Below are 21,018 nucleotides of genomic sequence, written 5' to 3'. Positions count from 1 at the left end.
TCCGTAACAGCAGTAACCAGCATGACTTATTCATATGTATTATACAGCAGTACATGTCACCAAAAAGTATCAAGCGGAGCCGGTTTTTTTTAGTGATTGAAGAAATATTTACGTATTAGTGACGTCATAGCAGCAAGTGCACCCGTACTAACGAACGTGATGTCGTAAGCATATGAATATTTTCGGAAACTTCATATTTTGAAAATATTTACTTTATTTATTATGTATTTATGTATAAAACTTCATATTTGAATTACACTGAGCAAACAAAAAATTTAGCGGGGTGAAGTCTAAAATAAAAAGTACGTTCAAATAAAATATAGAAATTGAAAACCAACTCTTGTGAACGTAGTGAAATATATAATTGTTCCAACAAATACATGATATCTCCAGAAAAAAATGTGTAAAAAAATAAATGTATAAAAAAAAACCTAATTGAGAAATCACCAATTATCTCCGTAAACTTTGATTATGAGTATGGCAAAGTGCTCAATATGCCATAGTGAGAGGGGGGTGAAAAGGAAAAAAAACCGATCAGAACAGTGTGGACAAATGCGACAGTGTGGACGATAGACGTCACCGAGAACGAAGATGCAGTATTTTAAAACGTGTCTATGACAATTATTTTTCACCATCGTAATGACGGACGTCATTTCTACTTATATTGATGACCAAACCGAGCAAAATGGCAAAGTTTGAAAACGATTGGATAAGAACTCAAACTTCGTCACAGGACAAAATCGTTTCCGAACTAAGAAGAGGTTAGTAAAAAACGTATATTTTTTACTTTTAAAATTCGATATATAATTAATTATATGTGCTTTAAAGCAATAAAAATCATAATCAATAGAAAACACAGCCGATTTTTTTTTTGTATACTCACCTTTGGGTATACTAACACTAAATTTTGAGATAAAGATCGCAAAAGCCAAAACTCTTTAAAAATCGCACATTTTATTTGAACGCTCATATTTACCAACAAAAATCATCGTCATATTCGAATTTAGTGGGTCAAATTTGTCCGCTCCGGTAAGAAAAAAACGTGTATTTTTGTTGCTCAGTGTTATTTACAACTCGAGACATTTTCAGTTCTGATAAGTTTCAGCGCGCATTAAATTGACATAATACATACTTTTGACGTTTGTGGTGTCGGTCTCAAAACAACCTTCCCCAATTCCTTATCCTCCAGAGCTAACATTCCAGGATTTTCCGTATACAACTTTACTTTCACTGCAGGCAACGGCTGTGTAGTACTGAAATCTCCTTGAGTATCCCACCTGAAATGAGATAGAAAGAGCAACATGAGATAAAAAATATCCACATTCGAGATCGACAGGTAAACACTGAAAATATATTACATTGGTTTCGACGCTTCGGCTTGATCCGTTTGCAACTTATCACCTCCTTCCACTTCCATAGTACAATAAACTATACGGTTAGGAGCCAAGGATTTCAAGCCCTTAACTTCCATAACAACCACCTATATATACACAGGCAAACCGTATTAATACTTTATACATGTGAATAAAACCAAACTATGAATTGTATTACGAGGGGGGGCATTCAAAAAGTTCTCAGAAAGTTCAAATTAAAAAAAAAAACAAAGCAGCACTGTATTTTTCAATATTTCATATATGCAATTTGAAAAATCTGTCATATGTACGATGACAAGAATTAACCCAAGGTGACACATATGGTTAGATTATTTTTGTACATAAGTACTAACAATTTTTCAAACAAAACAGGACATAGATGACAATAGAGATATTTATGGACAATCAAAAAAATTTTTGATTTACAGAAAATTTTCGAGAAATACATTATTAAGGTAGCATTTTTATCACCTTCGAGATGATAATAACTTGAATTTCCAGAAACTGAAGGGGAGGATACTGATTTATTGGATCCGCCACAACAATCAAGCTAGTAAAATCGAAACATTTAACAACAGACAGGCGATGGGTGTTTTAATAACCACAAGATCTCGCCAGCAGCGTATTTGGCCGGGACTTGAACCCACGACCTCTCTACTAGTATGCAATAGCTCTACCAGTGCACCACGCTGTGGCTAAATACATATGTACATACATAAATAGATAAATAAATATTTATAACTATAAATATTTTAGAATAAATAAATATTTATAACTATGTAGGTCTAAAAATGAATTAAAAACATAGCTTTTATCAATAACTAGTTGAAACCGGCATGCGTTGCAATTTCACAATAACGCATGCGATTCCCGTTCCCGTTCCCGTTCCCGTTCCCGTTCCCGTTCCCGTTCCCGTTCCCGTTCCCGTTCCCGTTCCCGTTCCCGTTCCCGTTCCCGTTCCCGTTCCCGTTCTCGTTCTCTTTCCCGTTCCCGTTCTCGTTCCCATTCCCATTTGTCGGAAAAACGCAGACAGCGAACACGTTGTTCGCGACGCGAAAACATTTGAAATTATAGCATTGCAATGACACTCATTCCCGTTTTTTTTTTCATAGTAACCTTCCCGGACATGCATACAACAAATCCTGGAAGTTCGGTTCAGTGGCTTAGGAGCCTATTTGAGACACACAGTCAGACAGACATTCATTTATATATATATGTATGTATATACCTATATATAGATAGATAACAACTTTTCGAGAACTTTTCGAAAGCACTACACAAATAAAAAGGAGTGATGAAAAATACGACGAATGCATTTAAACAATCATCTTCATCGTTGACGATTAGGTGGCAGGGCCAACGTCAACCGTTCAACTTCATAAGCCGTACGTTTTCATCACGCCTCAAAGAGAGACATTTTGTTGAATGTGAAAAAATTTAAATAATCAAACAATGGAGATATTTAATTAATACAGAACCTCAAGTTGGAAGGTGAGGACAACGTCCATCTTGGTCAACTGCGTGTCACCATCGGCAGAGTCACCCTCGAGTTTGGCCAGGGAGCCTTGTGACCTAAAACAAAGTTGCTTACTCAACTTTGGACTTGGATCGCTGCCCCCGTGAGACCTGACACGTGCAAAATGGCGCCAAATTTAACATTAGCACCACCAACAACACACCGACACCGAATAAAAAATAAAAATAAAATAATATTTAAAAAAAAAACATTTAAAAGATCATACGTAGGATCACAAATATGCAGGCAACACCGATTTTCATATATATAATATATATATATATAAAGTTCATATAATAAATATATCAACGACAAAAAGTTAAACAATAACCACAAGGGATGATAGGAAGACGCAATGTGCGACGATTACAATAAATAATAATAACCATTGATTGTGATCAGCCAAAAATAAAAATAAAATAGTGGTGAAATATATAATTGTGTGATGTGACGTGATTTGATCGGTGGTTGCCGTACAACATTCGCATGTGACGAAAATATAGGAACAAAGTGGTTGTCGAGGTGCCCCAAAAATGAATTTTTATTCAATTTTAATTCATATAAAAATATATATATATATATATAGAGATATGTTATTATGGACACAAAAGCGATACCATTATCCAAAAATGAGTAAGCGTAAAGAAATAAATTTGATATTGCGTGTGTTTGTTTCAAAAGTCATTTCTCCGTTAACTTTTTAAGCAGTGAACTAAGTTTATAAATGTTTAATGAAATATAGGAGAAATAGTACGTATGGTCGATTGATTTTCTGCAAAGATTTTGTGCATGCATTATTGATATATTATATATGTATGTATGTATGTCGTATATTATCGAAAAGTATGTAAAATATTTGCACAAAATCCATTTATGAATTTTTATTTAATTTATCTTGTATATATTATATGTAGATACGACTATTATAAAACAAACTATCAATTTTTTTTAGTTTTTCAAAAGCGCAATTTTAAACGAGAGCTATCTAAAGAAAACCTACCTTTTACTACGATTTTAATGAATTGAAAATTCAATCTATTATAGTATTAAAAAAGTTTCAAAATAAGCATAAAAGTATTCTAAAAAAAAGCTATCAAATTGAATGTATGTATTTTGTATTGATTCATAGTAAAAGTGTTAATGTTAAAATGATGTAGAAAAGTGCTCGTGGATAGTGTGTGCTTCTAAAAAGCGATATATTCCGAAATGTTTCATCATAACTTCAATCTTATTTTATATTACATTTAAATTTTTGATTTTTTTTTTAATTTTGAAGCATTTTGGAATAGTTACGTAATGTTAGTCAGAGCGAAAAATTAAAGTGACTTACTTAAAACTTGCACAAACTGCGGTTTGTCTAAAATGTAAAGAAAAAACATACACAAAATAAATAATAAGCGTGATTCATGAATTGGATCAATTTTTCAATTGTCTACGATTGCTTTCAGTAATAAACAACTTTGGCATTAAAAATCAATCCAAATCGCAATACGATAAAAGTGCAATATTTCTACAGTATTAATAAATCGAGTGGTAAATATAATATTAACCAAATTTAAAAGTAGTAGATACCTTAAAATACATAATATAGCCACAATCCATAGCAAATTGTATTTATTCATAATGGATAATTCAAATAATTTGCTATGAAATTGTGAAAATAAAATTGTGGCAATATGTGCTTATGAGCGGTACTAAAACGGTATGAAATTACCAATAAAATAATCTATAGTAAATCGTTATTAAACACTATTATTAAAAAGTCTACGTGCACTATTTATTTAATAAAATATGCGAAAAGTAATTGGAAATGTGATAAAAAGAACTTCTTCTCAGTAAAAAGAGATTATGTAGTAATAATGATAATAAAAAAGTGATGCGTAGAATAATACAATATATTATATAATCAATATTAATGTGTCAAAGGTGTATTTTGCATATTTTCCTCGACCGATGATTATTTAATTAATGTTTGAAAAAAAAAATACAAATATACTGATGTGATCCAAGTTTGATATATATATTAGATTATTATTAAATATGCAAGATTTACCCAAGAAGGATATACTTTCTCCTCGTTCTACAAAATCATATGGGTATATAAATATATAGATTTATAATAAAAATATACATTTCCATACCGGGTAGCTTTACTACGCATGTAAAACATTTAAAATTAATTTCAGCATCGTTCGTCTCATAGGAACAACACAAGATAACGTATAAATGTAGATATAAATACTGTGAAATAATTAAACGTATCATATTATATTAGTTAAAAAGAATGCTTAAATCAAACGATTCATATTATATATTACAAAAAAAATAACAAAAAAAAATACAATAAAAAATTGCATATGTTTCATTCAATTGTTTTAAGATCTAAAATGCATTTGTTTTCGATTAAATACATTTAAATTGAATTATTATTCGAAATAAAATTGTTTTGTCACAAGCCTGTGATACGAAAACGTCAAACGTACACTACATATTATGTACATTTCATTGTTGAATTTTATTAAAATCGAATTCTAAAATTTCGAATGTAATGCCGTTATCTACGTTTGACGTTTTTGTACATTTTCGTATTATTAAAAAATATGTATAAATATAAATTGTTTGTTCACAGTCCCATAAACACTAAAAATGACCACATAACAACTATAGTTCAATATATATAAAAAGGTCACGTCACACTACTAAAATATTTATATATGTAATGTATAATAGCGAAATTTTTGTGCGATGACGATGCGGTCTCACCTGTGATTGTACCTCTTCAACCTGAGGCCGTATTTAGAGTCCATGTTGCCTTTGGAGACAGGAAGAGACTCCAAGTTGGCCATCAAAAGGTTAATGGACGATTTGAGCTCTTCGATGTACAGAGATTCCATCTCTTTCAAGACGAACTTCGGCATAAGTTTCCGATTCTGAAAACGTCAGGAAGAATAGTTGAAATACTGTAACATGGGAACATGTGAGAGAGTATCCACTGTCTAAATGAATTCGTTGGTATAAACAATATAGAATCCGGATTAAGCGAATGGGACTCAGTAAGTGCCCGAACAAAAGATAGGGCTGGAGTTCTCACAGAAATATAGACTCACCACGGTAGACCTTACGTGCGTAGACAATAGATACATAAATGGATCGGGGAAGCTGTGGTGCGCAACTTGTCCTTTATAAGGAGGTACACACGGTAGATCAGATCATTCTGCAGTAAACAGTGGTTAAGTTACATGTCGTTTCAGTTTCACATTGCATTTTGGTCAAGAAATACAACATTGTTTGTGCAAATAACGGTAGGTAGAATTTGACTTCTATTTTTTGTTAGTTTTGAGTTTGTATTTCGTATTTTGAAATATTTACATTAATAAAACATTAAGTATAAGAAATTAAGTTGTTGATATTATTAATTTATTTATGGAATGCGTATATATTTTATATTAATGGAATTTTATATTTTTTAGACGATAAAAGTAATGTTAAGGACAGCAAAACTTAGGAAAGACCTTGCATAGAGAAATGTTATAAAAATATAAGTGCATTTACGAATAAATAAATTGTGTCAATGATACGCGGTACGTCTACATAACTACGCTACAACGCACGGAATATAATCAGGGTCATCAAATATTCACTGCAGAAATTAAAGTTTTATTTTGATACAGATTTATTTACAATTTGAGTATATGGTGGTGTTGGGTGTTGGTGGCCAATCCGTTTCTATTCTCAGTTGGCGGATTATTTTTATCCACTTTTTGGTATTTGTCTGTCCTTGGGAACTCTTAAATTACCGTTTAATGTATAGTTTCAACAAAAATATGTATAATATAAAATTAACGATGTTCATATTAATTAAACTTAAATAATTGATTATTCGGCGCCACCAAGAGAAATGTTTTTACATTTATTTAAAAATAATTTTTACATTTCTCAGATGCCACCCCTGAAATTTTATGTAGAATGCGGGCGATCGTCATGACACTTTTAAAAACTGTCAAACGACGATGTTAATTGAATAATATGTTACTTAAATGATCAATTTACTTATAAAAATATCTCCCATGTTGTTTATTGTGTGTTTTTGAATGCATCGCGCAATTTTTGACGATGCACTTGCTCATATTGCGAGTAATATAAAAAAACAGAGGAGTTTTTATCGGACATACATCGAGCACCAAGCATCAAATACGACTGACGCCAAAATTATTTGAAAAGGTCTGTGGACATTCCTCACTTGACAACAATATCATGCCTAAAGCCACTTCTATTATTATGACATTTCTCTGACCTTGCATTGAATTATATTGTGTGAAAAATTAACTTGGCTAAAAGACGTCGATTGACGCATTGCGCATTTCATAATTTTAACTTTATGTAATCTATATGTATTTGTAAGTGAAAATGTACATATAAAATTTATACGAGAGACTAAGTATTATAACTGTTCAACCACACAAAAGTTGTGAATGAGTGGCATGAATGTTTTCACGACTAGCCAGCTGTCATTACGTCGATCTGACAGTCAATTCTGGTGATTTCGTAAACGATTTAATTCCTTTATGGCCAATTTAATGAGAGCTAACCCCCTATGACGGTAAAATATCAAAGCGATTTCAGTCTATTATCTAATATTTCAATCATTAGGCATTATTAATATTGAAAAATGCATACTCTTTCCATCTCGGTAACTCTTTGCATTCTACCATCGAGCTCTCGTCTGATGGCCGCTGCTTGTTCGTCTGCAGAGTCCAACTAAAAGAAACGAGACAACTCTTTAAAACGAAATTTTAAAATCCTCAAGTAAAACTATGACATAAACAAATCGAAAAATTACCAAAAGAGCGTTGAAAAGCAATTGGTGTTCGAATTTTTTGATGCCTAATATTTGCTGGAACATGTCGTACAACTGCTCCTTGGATAAAATGCACTCAGCATTGAGACTTTGCTGTTGAAGTCGTGAAGGCCTCTTGGAGTCATCGTCACCAGGAATTCCCGACGCTTTCGTTCAAAAAATTAAATTAAAAAAAAGTCATATTAAATATCAAGAAAAAAATAAATTATTCTAAATAATTCTAAATTGTGTATAATTTTTTTTGGCATTATCACAATATTTAATCATAATTATAACAATTGAAAAATAAATAAAAATAATAATGCGTGTATAGTATAATTCTGTACATGTTCATGCCGTGTATATAAAAGTCGACGGATCAAAATGTGTAAACAAAGTGTATCATTTATATTATAAATATATAATAATATCAAGAAAAACTACTGTTCCTGTACATATTTGTGAAATGTATTCATAATGAAATGAATGATAAAGCGTCTCAAATCGAACCACGATGCATTTAAAAATGCATCAAATGCAAAAACAAATTATTTATGTGCAGAATTTCCATCATAAAATGTGTATATTATATAAAAAAAAAAAAAATCATTCATCGCAGATAAAGAACATGCTATGATGACAAAATTCAAAAATTGAGAAAAATAATCATGCAATTCATTTCATGAATCCATGCTACTCATATTATACATAATACTTATAGTAAAATAATGCACTAATTATATGTAAAATAAATCTGAAAATAAAATGCAGATTTATCGTGTACGATTTAAGCCATATGTACATATATGGAATATATTGTATAATACGGAGATAGGAATACGATCAGTAAATTTATGTTCTCACCTGTGATTCCTGCAGCGATGTGTGTTTTTGGTGAATGCAACAGACAGACAGACAGACATAGTATACATTTAGAACACCGAACATACATACACACTTACAAGCAAAACATAGAGACATAGCAAGAGGTAGACAGATATAGAAAGATAGAGACGAGAGTCATGAACGTACAACAGGGAGAGTCCAGATCCGTACTTTAGATTTACATTTACCGAAAACGAACGGGAATTGTATGAATATTATACGCATATCTAATCAAACATACACGGATAAGGTTATTACAATGTATTTTATATAAATATCAAAGGTACTACAGTTTGGTCGGGGGTTCTAAAGTACGGATGTATTTAAATAACATTTATTTTTGATATATATTAGCAACAATCAAATGTCGAGCAAGATTTACGAATACATATATATTTATATAATATATAAATGGCATGATGTGACGTTTGTTAATTTCAGTTTCATTCGTGGTGCTTTTCAATGTAAATAATATGTATGTACTATGATTAATTTGTATGAGGTATATAAATTTTGATCTGAAAATGGCGTAAATTTTTTACAATTATTCATTTTGTGAATATTGTAGTGGTTTTTTTCTATGAATGAAGGAGAATTTTTTTAATTTTTGTTGTTGTTAATATTTAATATATCTTACCTGTTCCTTTCAGAATGCAGTCGAATTTCGCTAGCCATGATGTCAACACTGTTTCTTTACTTAGTCCGTCTATTTCAGGCAATGATCTGAAAAATAACGTTTGAAGTGAACATATCAATAAAATTTTCAGAATATATTCCGAGATTCTATAAATAATTCCAATCATAATATAAATAAATATTCCTTCTGTGAAAAACCTTTATGAAATTGTATTAATTTTAATATTTCTAAAAGCATACTATTTACATTATAAATAAAGAATCTATAACCAGCTTTGAAACTAATGATACGGGAATCAAATTACATTCTAATATCAAATTTACCGGAAAAAAAAACACATACATATAAATTTTATACTTTTTATTTTTTTATACTTTTATACATATGTATATCAATATATAAATAAAGCAATTCTTATTAAAATAAATAAATAATTTACAGTTAAATAATCCAAACGATAAATTAAATATTATCGAAATCTTTAACCATCATTTACTCAAAACATTGCGTTCGAGCATTTTCGTTTAAATCAAAGAAAATATTACTATTGAAAAATGATAAAGACAATCCCTGCTTTACCTAGATAACAGCCCAATGGTAGTACCGATCAAAATCAATAGATGTCACTAAAAATATTAAAATCGTAGCAAATGCTACACAACTCGTAGGCATACTTTATCTACAAATAATTGCTTTACACTTTTGTTCTACGTAAAATACAAAGAAGCAAAACTACATAGATTAAATTGACGAAATATTTTAAAAATCCATGACAGCGTTTTCCACGCTGGCTCTTATGTACACCTTAAAAGATTATATTTTATAAGCATTTTCCCAATATATGTATAAGATGTACTTAGCGGGTGTATTATGAGGGGGGAGTATTGTGTAACTTTTACATACATAATACCAACTAAGATTATTCAAAAGATTGCTTTTAGCATTAAGATCTTTATTCAATCGAGCTTTATTCAATCGCGTAACCAATAAAAAGTTCTTCATGTTCAAATTAGCAGACTTTGCAGTCTAATAATGAGCTGTTCTTTTGCATTTCAAGGATTAAATGGAAATATTTGAACATTGATGAGAAAATAATTCCTTATCCAATAAAAAAAGTTTTGTGATCATGTAAAAATTCGAACTCTAGATTTTGACCGATTCCAACTCGGAATTGATCAATTTTTCATTTTTAATTTACTAGCTGAACTACATAGCTGAACCCGGCATGCGTTGCAATACCACAATAACGTATGCAATTCCCGTTTCCGTTCCCATTTCCGTTCCCGTTCCCGTTCCGTTTCCGGTTCCCGTTCCCATTATTACAGTAATTATAGTTTGTCGGAAAAACGCAAGCAGCGAACACATTTGAAATTATTCAATGGTTTGTTTATTTTACCCTAACAACGCAGATGGAGACGCGAAAACATTTGAAATTATTGCGTTACAATGCCACTCATTCCCGTTTGCGTTTCCGTTTTTGGGCGATTTTTTTACAGAAACCAGCAACATAACCATACACATAACAACTCCTGTAAGTTTTGAATGGTATAGGAACGTATACGTCACAGACAAACATTGATTTTTACAAACCTCTTCTTACTTTCAATTATTAAAGATATAAATGTCAAGAAAAAACATCTTTAGCGGATTCATAATTTGATCTAGGGGGGGGGGGAGGCGTTCAAATTGTAGAAAAAAATACTTTATAACCCTGGGCCATAAATTTTAAGGACTTATTTTCTGTATAGACACATTTTTGAAAGTTAAAATGAGGATTTGGAAAAATTAAATTAAATTTTATATATAAAATTAAATTCATCTAAAAGAGGGGAGGGGGGAATGTCACATAAGACACGCCCCTTAAAAATGCCTATGAAAAGCATCAACAATATAAGAATAAGATGACCGCGTAGTACAGTCTGAAAGGATTGCAATAAAGTCCAAATCTAAGAAAGTCAAAAATAAGGAAGAGCGTAAAGCGCAAATAGACACTGACCCAGTATGCCAAATCCCCCCTCTATAGGTAAAAACGCTCCCCAAATAAATTCCCACCAATCACAGAAGTCATACAGAAATTTCTCAATATATTACGCAGGGAAGACCAATCTAGCCAAACTAGCATCTAATGCAATTGAAATCCAACATACCTAATCCTTTTTTCGATGTTATTTTTGAAGACTTCTCTGAAGTCGTGGTGACTGCAAGCGCCCGTCTTGACCATGTCATTGATGCGATCCGACTTCAGGAACACGTCGTGATAACATTGCACCGCGTTCTGAAACGCCTCGTCGGCCAATATCTGCGTCTCTCCCTTCAGGAAAGCCTGCAATGAAAACACCGACATGTACACATGTTATCGTAGAAAATGATAATAATAAAAAAAAACACTCCGTATTCCGAGAATGCGTCTGAAAATTCTAGAATTACGTGCCTGAAACCGAGCTTGAATAGTTTCGAGCTGATGTGCTGTCACTTTGGTGTGCCTTCTCGTCATGTCTGTCGGTTGTTTCGCGTTGAACGGATATGCGACACATCTTGAGACGAACACGTACAGTTGTAACCGTCTCTTCCTCTCCTCTTCGACTCTTTCAGCTCGTTCCTGAAAGTATAATCCGTTATTTTTCCATACGAATGCCATTTAACACAGATTAACAATGATACAGCAACGCATGGCTCGGTGGTGCAGAGTTCGATCCCTTGAGTTGACCTCGATTGAAAAAAATATATTCCGAGTAATGCTGCTGGTCAGACTTGAATATTTGTGACTCTAGGTCAATCGTTTCCTATTGGAGATTGTCAATTTTCCTGATTTCATTGTTAAAACGGTTCCTCGATTAAAAATTGTCTAAAAACCTTCCTACCTACTATGACACCACTGTTTGGGTATGATTACACTGAGCAACAAAAAAAAATGACCAGAGCGGAGACTAATCAATCTTTACTAAGTTGGACCCAGTTAATTCGAATATGATAATGATTTTTGTTGATTCGCTCTCGTTTACGAGATATGAGCGTCTAGAAAAACGTCAAGCAACTCGAAAAATCGGAAACTTGAAACGCGTTGTATACGATATTTTATCTCCAACATAATGGCAGACGATACATTAAAGTATATTGAGGACCAAAATGAGTAATATGGCAAAGTATGAAAACGATCGGATAAGAGATAAGAGATATATGTAAAAATGTCTTGAGGTTTGTAAAAATGCGCAATTTTTACAGTTTTTTTGACTCAAACTCTAGTATTATTGTGTTCAAAATGAGTATTGGAATGTTTTTCCTATTGAATATGATATTTCATTGCTTTAAAATACTTATAATAAATTATCTAGCAAATTTTAAAAGTCAAAAAAATATATTTTTTATTCCGACCACTGTATTCTGTGAGGTGGACTACAGTTAAAGACCGCAAAAGCCAAAAAACTGTAAAAATTGCGCTTTTTTAAACGCTCATATCTCGTAAACGAGAGAGCGAGCCAACAAAAATCATCATCATATTATAATTCAGTGGGTCAAACTTAGTAAAGATTAATTAGTCTCCACTCTGGTAAGTCAAAAACGTGATTTTTTTATTGCTCAGTGTTATTAATGTACAATAAAAGTTATAATCGCACCGCTACAAATCGCTGCAAAACACGCGGCTGCATGCTCATTTCAATTTCGGTATTTTTCGTCACGACGAAATTCGTGACTGTTTGACCGCATGTTCATTCGAACTTGTATCGATGTCGAACGTATGGATGTCTCTTTCGCACGCATATATTTTGCCGCGAGTACTGCTATGTCAGATTATGCGAACTCTTTGTCAGATTCCCAATATACCTCTCCACTCGTCGTCTTGTGATCCTGATACTTTTGTCTCGACTTTTGCCTTTTGAAACTTGCTAGAAAGATCCAACTCAATTTTAATAATTGCCAATCACAAATGCACATCAAAATGTCATCTGCGCGACCCAATTCTACATGCTAAAATTCAGACAGTCACGAATTTCGTCGAGACGTCAAATACCGAAATCGAAATAAGCATGCAGCCGTGTCGCTTGCAGCGATTTGTAGCAAACCCGTTGTAATTCATAGATGTCTCAATAATTTCTGGTTTTCAGTGTCTCGTAATTCAGCGACTTATGTAATAAAAATGCTGCATTGCTTATAATTGGTCAGGAAGGTGCATTGGGGTTTACCTGCTAGGCCTTCCTGGTATAAATTTATATAATAAATAAATAAATAAATACATCGCTTCAACCTTTCATTGCACTAAACATTCACACATTCATGGACAATACTGCAACGTAGAAATTATGTGATTGGTGCTCGTCGACCGCTGGTTTACTAGCGCTGAAAACCTAATCTCGCGTTCGCGCCAAAAAATCCTTGATGTATAAAAAAGCCATATACAACAGCCAATAAGGTCTCGCGACCCATCGACCAATGACCTCTCTGTGTTAGTATAAATACTAGTCGGTTTTGGTCCGTGCTTTATTTGGAGCTGGCAGGCTGACGGACCAAGAACAATAAATTGCTCCTACCTGTGCATCTTTCACTCTAATCTCAGAAACCCCTCTACACGTCCACACTAAATACATACAAATGTCATCGATGGTAGTCAGACAATTGAACACAAGACAGATGCACACGAGACAATTGCACACATGACAACTGAACACAAGAAAGATACACACAAAGAATTAGGATTGGTAAATTATAAACAGTTTAGCGCCCCCCTGTAGTGTCGTGTCACCTCACTTTGCACCCACTTAGCCTTGGAAAATGGTCGGAAAATGCACGACAAACGATCGCGTGATTTCAAATTTGCATGCACGCTAAATTGCCTCTTTAATAACAAAACAAAGAGTGGCGTTGCAAAGATACAATCCAAGTTGATATGTATGTCGAGATTAAAATAAGACCGCAAAGCATTTTGCCTACTGGATTGATGGAAAGTCTAAATATATACAAAATCGAAATATGTGTAATATAGCTGAGTTTTTTATTTCCAATATTATTTTTACGTTTGAGATAGAAATACCATGTTTCATTTGTACAATGAAAATGTATACTCTTTAATACTGTCGTTGAAAATATTCAGACATACAGATATCTTACCCAATGGAATTTTTATAGCACGTTTTATGACTGCTTAATAAAACAGATTTATAGTTTTTCAGCTGTATAAAGCTAGCGGTTGAATAAAATATAGCAGACTTTATCACTGCCGCAAATATACACAGTACATGTAGTGGATCGACTAACCTGAGGATCTTGGCTGTCTTTATCCGACTGGCTGGCTGATGAAGGACTCGGCGATGGGGCTGCTGGTTGTGGACCGCTATTTCTGCGATAAAAAAAATAGACAAAACAATAAACAACGACATAGTTAAAAATCGACAGGATAAATCATCATCGTAGAACGGTCGATGTATCTCGAGAAAAGTGGCACATTTTCATCGGACACGCTTCTACGGCAGATCCGAAGCAATCTATAGTTTGTCATTGATTTATTGCGAGCATTCGTCTTCCATTCACGGAAAGAAATCACAATCGGATGTGAGCTCTTTCTCTCTATATATTATATACACCCACACATATGTATATACATATGTTCATCGTCGATGTGAAAGCTCGATTATATGTATGTTCCTATGTGAGTGTTCTTAGGCATCTCGTCAGATTCCACGACGAGATGTGATCGTTTTTGAAAATTGTTCTAATTTTTTTATACAATAAAATATACACTTTCTTATACATATATTATACAATACTTTGGATATGATCATATATATAAAGACGGTAATCTGTGTGTGTGTGGGTGTGTGTGTGTGTGTGTGTGTGTGTGTGTGTGTGTGTCCAAACTCTCGCCGAACATAATGAACGAATCGATAAAAATCGATTAATTCATTTTTCGACGAAACGACTTTGTCGCGACTCGAACCGATCACCCCAAATAGCCTGAATATGGGTCTTAATTGAGCTAATGGTCTCGGACATCACGCCAAATCCAATTTTTCATTTCGCCTTTTTTTTAAAACATTAATTGAAATATTCATTCTCGCCATATAAAAATACGTAATTTTAATAATTTCATTTAGCGAGGTTTTGAACCATTTTTTATGTATTTATTTTCAATTAAATTATAATTATAATTTAAATTATTTATATTTTGACGATATTCGAGAAAAAATTGATTTCATTCACCGCGGGTGCCGGGAATCGAACCTTGGACCCTCCGATCCAAACGCAATGGCCCTCACGAGCTCGCGTCGCACGCCATATCCTCGCCCAGAATACGTGTTGTAAATACACATCATATGTATATGCACGTAATTTGTTATGTGTAGTAATAATATTCAACGTTACGAGGTCAATGACCGTTTGTGTATAATCGGAAAATATTACATTTTGTTAACGTTAACTTTAAGAATTGAAAATTATTACAAATAAAGAATTGAAAACTATCTATGAGAGTCTACGAAAATAACGGTTCCGGTTCCGGATTTTTTTTTTAGTTTTATACGGGTATATAATAATTTTATACCCATGCGATGATATTTCATCGGGCTATTCACTAGTATTATATATGTAGTGTGAAGAGCTATCGATGATATCTAAATATGGTTAGATAGTAACCATTCCAAGCAACAGTAACAGTTCCAAAATACCTAAACGATTCATTGTTATTTCAGTTTATTTATTATGTGCTAAAATCCAATCATATTCTTTATGTTGGTTTCTTCAAATATTGAATCTATCGTACATATAATTGAAAGGTTTCCATTCCACGAATTCCAGGAATGCCATTTAGATAAGGTCAATAAACAGCTCATTAAAATTAATTTGTTACGTTGTGTCACGTTTTGTGTCATGTTTTTCCAACATGACACAGTTACTTTCCTATAACTTCATTTTTTCACAATTTCTTTCCTATAATCAAATTTTAGTGAGTAGCATAGCTCGGTTGTTACGTTAATTATCACAACTGAGAGGTTAATTTTGATAATTCATTCCGTGTATAATCTGTAGTGCTGCTGGTCAAACTTAGATATTTGCGACTCCAAGCTAATCTCAAGGTTTGCCGGGTTTCTCTCCATAGACGTCTCTGTTGATGATTATTGTAAAAAATTCGTATTGTTGTATAAATATTTGTTGATCGAATTGTATACGTCGTTTGCAATGCACTTTGCTATTTTTGACCATAAATGTCGTGTATAATTTCGAATTATGTATTATTATATAATTTGGTGTTTCTCGATCTGTATAGTACGCTTGTCGCATGTGAGCAATCTGTAATGACGAGTGTACATACATACATAGGATTGATTGAATAAAATAAAAAAATATATAGATTTGACAGTAATCGATAAAGATGATTCCCATATTTGAATAAATGTAGGAGAAATTTGTCGAAATAATAAGATCATACGAATAAGCCACGACACATGACACGCCTATTCACAGTTGGAGTCCACCTAGGCATGCCGTGCCAGAAAAATGTTATAATAATAGAAGTGACTTTAGGCGTCATATTGTTGTCAAATGAGGAAATGTCCACAGACCTTTTCAAATAATGTTAGCGTCAGTCGTATTTGATGCTTGGTGCTCGACGTACGTCCGATAACATTTTCTTTGTTTGTTTATATTACTCGCAAGATGGGCAAGTGCATCGTTAAAAATTGCACAATGCATTCAAAAACACACAATAAACAACATGGGATACATTTTTGTAAGTAAATTGATAATTCAAGTTACATATTATTCAATTAACATCGTAGTTTGACAGTTTATAAAAGTGTCATGGCGATCGTCTGCATTCTACATAAAATTTCAGGTGTGGCACCAGAGAAATGTAAAAAATATTTTTAAATAAATTTCTTTTGGTGGCGCCGAATACTCAATATTTAAGTTTAATTCATATAAACATCGTTAATTTTATATTACACATATATTTGTTGAAACTATACATTACACGTTAATTTAAGAGTTCCCAAGGACAGACAAATTCAAAAAAGTGGATAAAAATAATCCACCAATTGAGAAAAAAAAAACGGATTGGCCGCCAACGCCCAACGCATACATACATACATACAATTAAATTGTAAATAAATCTTGTATATCAAAATAAAACTTTAATTTCTGTAGTGAATATGTGATTTATTTTTTTATTATTTTTTATTTTTTTTATTTAATTTACACCAAGAAGGCCTAACAGGTAAACCCAATGCGCCTTCCTGGCCAAAGACAATTATATAAACATATATGTACACCATTCAAATATACACAAATACTTCCACGTATACACAAATACACATTCATACATACATAAATATAAAAATACACATATATACATATACATACATACACATCTACACATATATATATTCACATATACATACATATACATATATATATATATACATATACACATACACATACAATACATACATCCATATACATACAAACATTACACATGCATATACACATAAACACATAAATCATTACAATTAGTTATTGAGTTCAATTGACTCATATTAAATAGTTCTGACATAAAAATTAATTCATTAGGAACAAAATTCAAACTCCTAGGATTAAAATCACCCAAGATCATGACTTTCCTGCCAGCCAAAACATTAAAATTATTTTGTAAATTTGAAAAAAATGAATTTATAATTCGGAGGAAAATACAGTATTACATATTAAAATAGAAAAATTCTTTAAGCGAAGTTCAACCCAAATATGTTCACCGATGGTATTGAGCTGATCAAAAAGGCGAACAGATTGAAAACTAGCAGCTCGTACAGTGAGAAGTACTCCCCCGCCTCTGCTGCAACGATCCCTCCGAAAAACTAAATAGCGGTCATCGAAAAGTTCGCCATTTAAGACAGAATCGCAAATCCAAGTTTCAGAAAAAGCAATTAAGTCATGTGATGACCCTAATTATATTCCGTGCGTTGTAGCGTATTATTGACACGGGCAATTTATTGGTAAAGGCACTTATATTATTATAACATTTCTCTGTGCCGTGCCGTACGATTTTGTGCGTCTGCGCCTTTACACAAACCGCAATCAGAAGTTTCACACATATCGTGTATTTCCGTCCCACACACGTGCACCAATTTTATCGATTTGAGTGACAGTAGAAAATTACCAATGAGAGATAATAAAAAACCAATATTCTGAAGATTAAAACCTAAGTGAAACTCTAACTATGTACATAGTACATATGAAATTCAATTACATGACACGAAGCGATACATGTGTGTCGTGTGTAATGTGACACTCTGAGAAAATATAAAAATATCGAGACATTGTTGCGGCCGGTTGAAAGGTTTCGCTCAACTTTAAAGTGTCTTAAGTGAATGCCAACGGGTGGTTTGTGGGCAAGGGACCAATGTAATTGAATTATGTAGCCGTAAGCTCCCTGCCAAGAAAAGCTCCATTTAACGCTCTCGTGCACAACTTTGAGAAGTTTCCAGCAACAATGTTCTGAGTTCGTAACGATCGTCAGAGTGCAACGGCGAACAATAATGCAACTTTTTCACACGGAAGATTCTTCATCCGTATTTAAATGTTGGATGCAGAAGAGGAAACGACCATGTTTTTGTCGATCTACCTACCTATGTATAATACATACAATAAACAATATAAAATACCGATAGAAAAATTAATTAATTGAATAAATTTTCGATAGATGGCGGTAAATTTTCTGCCAAGCGGAAACATCAGTAGCGATCATTTATATTCGAATATATCTATGTACGTTTATATAGCAGGAAACATTTGTATATGTCTTGTTCGATGTGTTTTAGCTGTGACGTACATATTGTTACGTACGCCGCGGATTAAGCGAATAGAATCCCAGAGACTATGTGACTGTTCAAGGGTTATCTGTTATCGGATTAACTATGTAAGTGCTTGCACTTACTTCCAGGATTATATCTGGACTCTAAGTGCATTTAGGCTAAACAATGACCGTTATTAGTTATTTCTCAGAATCGGTACGGGAAGACCCAATGTCGTGGAAATACATATTCGAATACGTGACTATACAACAGGTAAACAGATTAGGCGCCCTGAGAGATCTACCCTTTATAAGGCGGTACGTAGGCGATATCATGTCATTCTGGACTGAACACTGGCAATACGTGTAACTCCTTAATCTTCAATAAATGCTGTGAAACGACTGTTGGCCTTTTATTTGGATCCTCCACCCACCCCTACGCAACAATATGTATGTATGTTGAATCGAAACGACTATTATAGTACGGCGAGCGTTATCTCAGACAGACACACAGAATAGCGATATTATACATATATATGATTGTAATATTCATTCAAGTGGCATTGTCACATATGTGAAATATGTCAATTGACACCTGATATATATTTTTAAATAGTGTATCAATCCATCCATCCATGCTACTAGCATTTTAAGCATGACGTCTATAGCGGTCATACGTAGGGAAAAAGTAAAGATAAAACCAGCAGCGTGGATTATAGTCGAACCGATCTAGCATGAGACGTAAAATGAACATGCTATCAAATTCACTCCCAACTCAACTTGCGATGGCCAATTACATTTCGTTTCAGTTTCGCATTGCATTTTGGTCAAAAAATACAACATTTTTCATGAGTATAGCGGTCGGTTGAATTTGACTTTTATTTTTTCTAAGTTTTGAGCTCGTATTTTGTATTTTGAAATATTTACACAAATAAAATTTCAATATAAAATACGTAAGTTGTTGACATTTTTAATTTATTTATGGAATAGGTAAATATTTTATATTAATGGAAATTTATATATTTTAGACGATAAAAGTAATTGTCAACGTCATGTTATGGACAGCAAAACTAACAGTAATACTATTAAAGACCTTGCATTGAATTATACTGTAATAATATTATATAGCTAAATATGAAATAAATTTATAAAATAAAGAAATTATTTTACGTCCTTATAATGTCATAATACATTGCACGAAAGTCTCACACTACATTGGTTAGCATATATTATACTTTCGAGCGGAGTGGTCACGGTTCGATTCCCACTAGTAGCTGTTGGCCAGACCTTTGTTTGTGATTCCAGATCCAGATTTTAATTAATTCGGTTCCTGTAAATTGGCATCTTTCTTGCAATTCTCAAGCTATTCAGCGTCTTGATGTTCGCCGATTTGTTTAATAAAAAACTGCAAAAATATCTCCATAGATGTCACTATGGATGGTGTTTGTATGAATTTGAATTGTATAAATGCTTGTATTGTGTCTGTATAAGTACACTCAGAGCGATCTGTAAAGGCGAGTGTATATGTTCGATTGAAATAAAATATAAAAATATATGTATATCGGGGGTTCGATCCCGCGGTCTGAAATTAATTTTATTTTTAAAATATCGTTAAATATATAAATAAATTTCAATTTCAATTAAAAATATATATTTAATTGTTTAATATGAAAACAAAAAAAAAACGGTTCAAAAGCTCGCTAAATAAAACAATTATAATTACGTATTTTTATATGGCGAGAACGACAACTTCAATCAATCTTTTAAAAAAAGGCGATTTCATCGCTAGCTCTCTGAACTCAGGTACACCTATAAGAGGATATTTGTGTTCACTTGAGGGTTCGCAGGTTCGACTCCGAATGAGAATTTATACAAAGTTTAGGCTTTTTATCGATTCATTCAATATCTTCGGCTAGCATTAGGACACACACACACACAGATTACCGTCTTCACAGAAAAAATCCTAAGCAATGGTATGTATGTATGTATGTATGTACA

General features: G+C 32.8%; 1 protein-coding gene across 1 annotated transcript in view; it reads right to left on the bottom strand.

Moving 5' to 3' along the window:
• Positions 1-21,018, bottom strand: part of Cadps (calcium-dependent secretion activator 1) — a 91,293-nt gene that overhangs the window by 12,964 nt on the left and 57,311 nt on the right. Inside the window, exons 4-13 of the mRNA XM_077443465.1 lie at positions 14,499-14,580; positions 11,680-11,847; positions 11,396-11,571; positions 9,244-9,334; positions 7,730-7,873; positions 7,567-7,647; positions 5,653-5,819; positions 2,852-2,984; positions 1,359-1,480; positions 1,133-1,277 (exon numbers count right to left, since the gene is read on the bottom strand). Of these exons, the coding sequence (XP_077299591.1) occupies positions 1,133-1,277; positions 1,359-1,480; positions 2,852-2,984; positions 5,653-5,819; positions 7,567-7,647; positions 7,730-7,873; positions 9,244-9,334; positions 11,396-11,571; positions 11,680-11,847; positions 14,499-14,580 (1,309 nt within the window). The remainder of the gene's footprint in view (positions 1-1,132; positions 1,278-1,358; positions 1,481-2,851; positions 2,985-5,652; positions 5,820-7,566; positions 7,648-7,729; positions 7,874-9,243; positions 9,335-11,395; positions 11,572-11,679; positions 11,848-14,498; positions 14,581-21,018) is intronic.

This window comes from Arctopsyche grandis, chromosome 12, assembly GCF_051622035.1.
Source record: "Arctopsyche grandis isolate Sample6627 chromosome 12, ASM5162203v2, whole genome shotgun sequence".
In the NCBI taxonomy this organism is placed as follows: Eukaryota; Metazoa; Arthropoda; class Insecta; order Trichoptera; family Hydropsychidae; genus Arctopsyche; species Arctopsyche grandis.
This window is presented reverse-complemented; position numbering and strand designations above follow the sequence as displayed.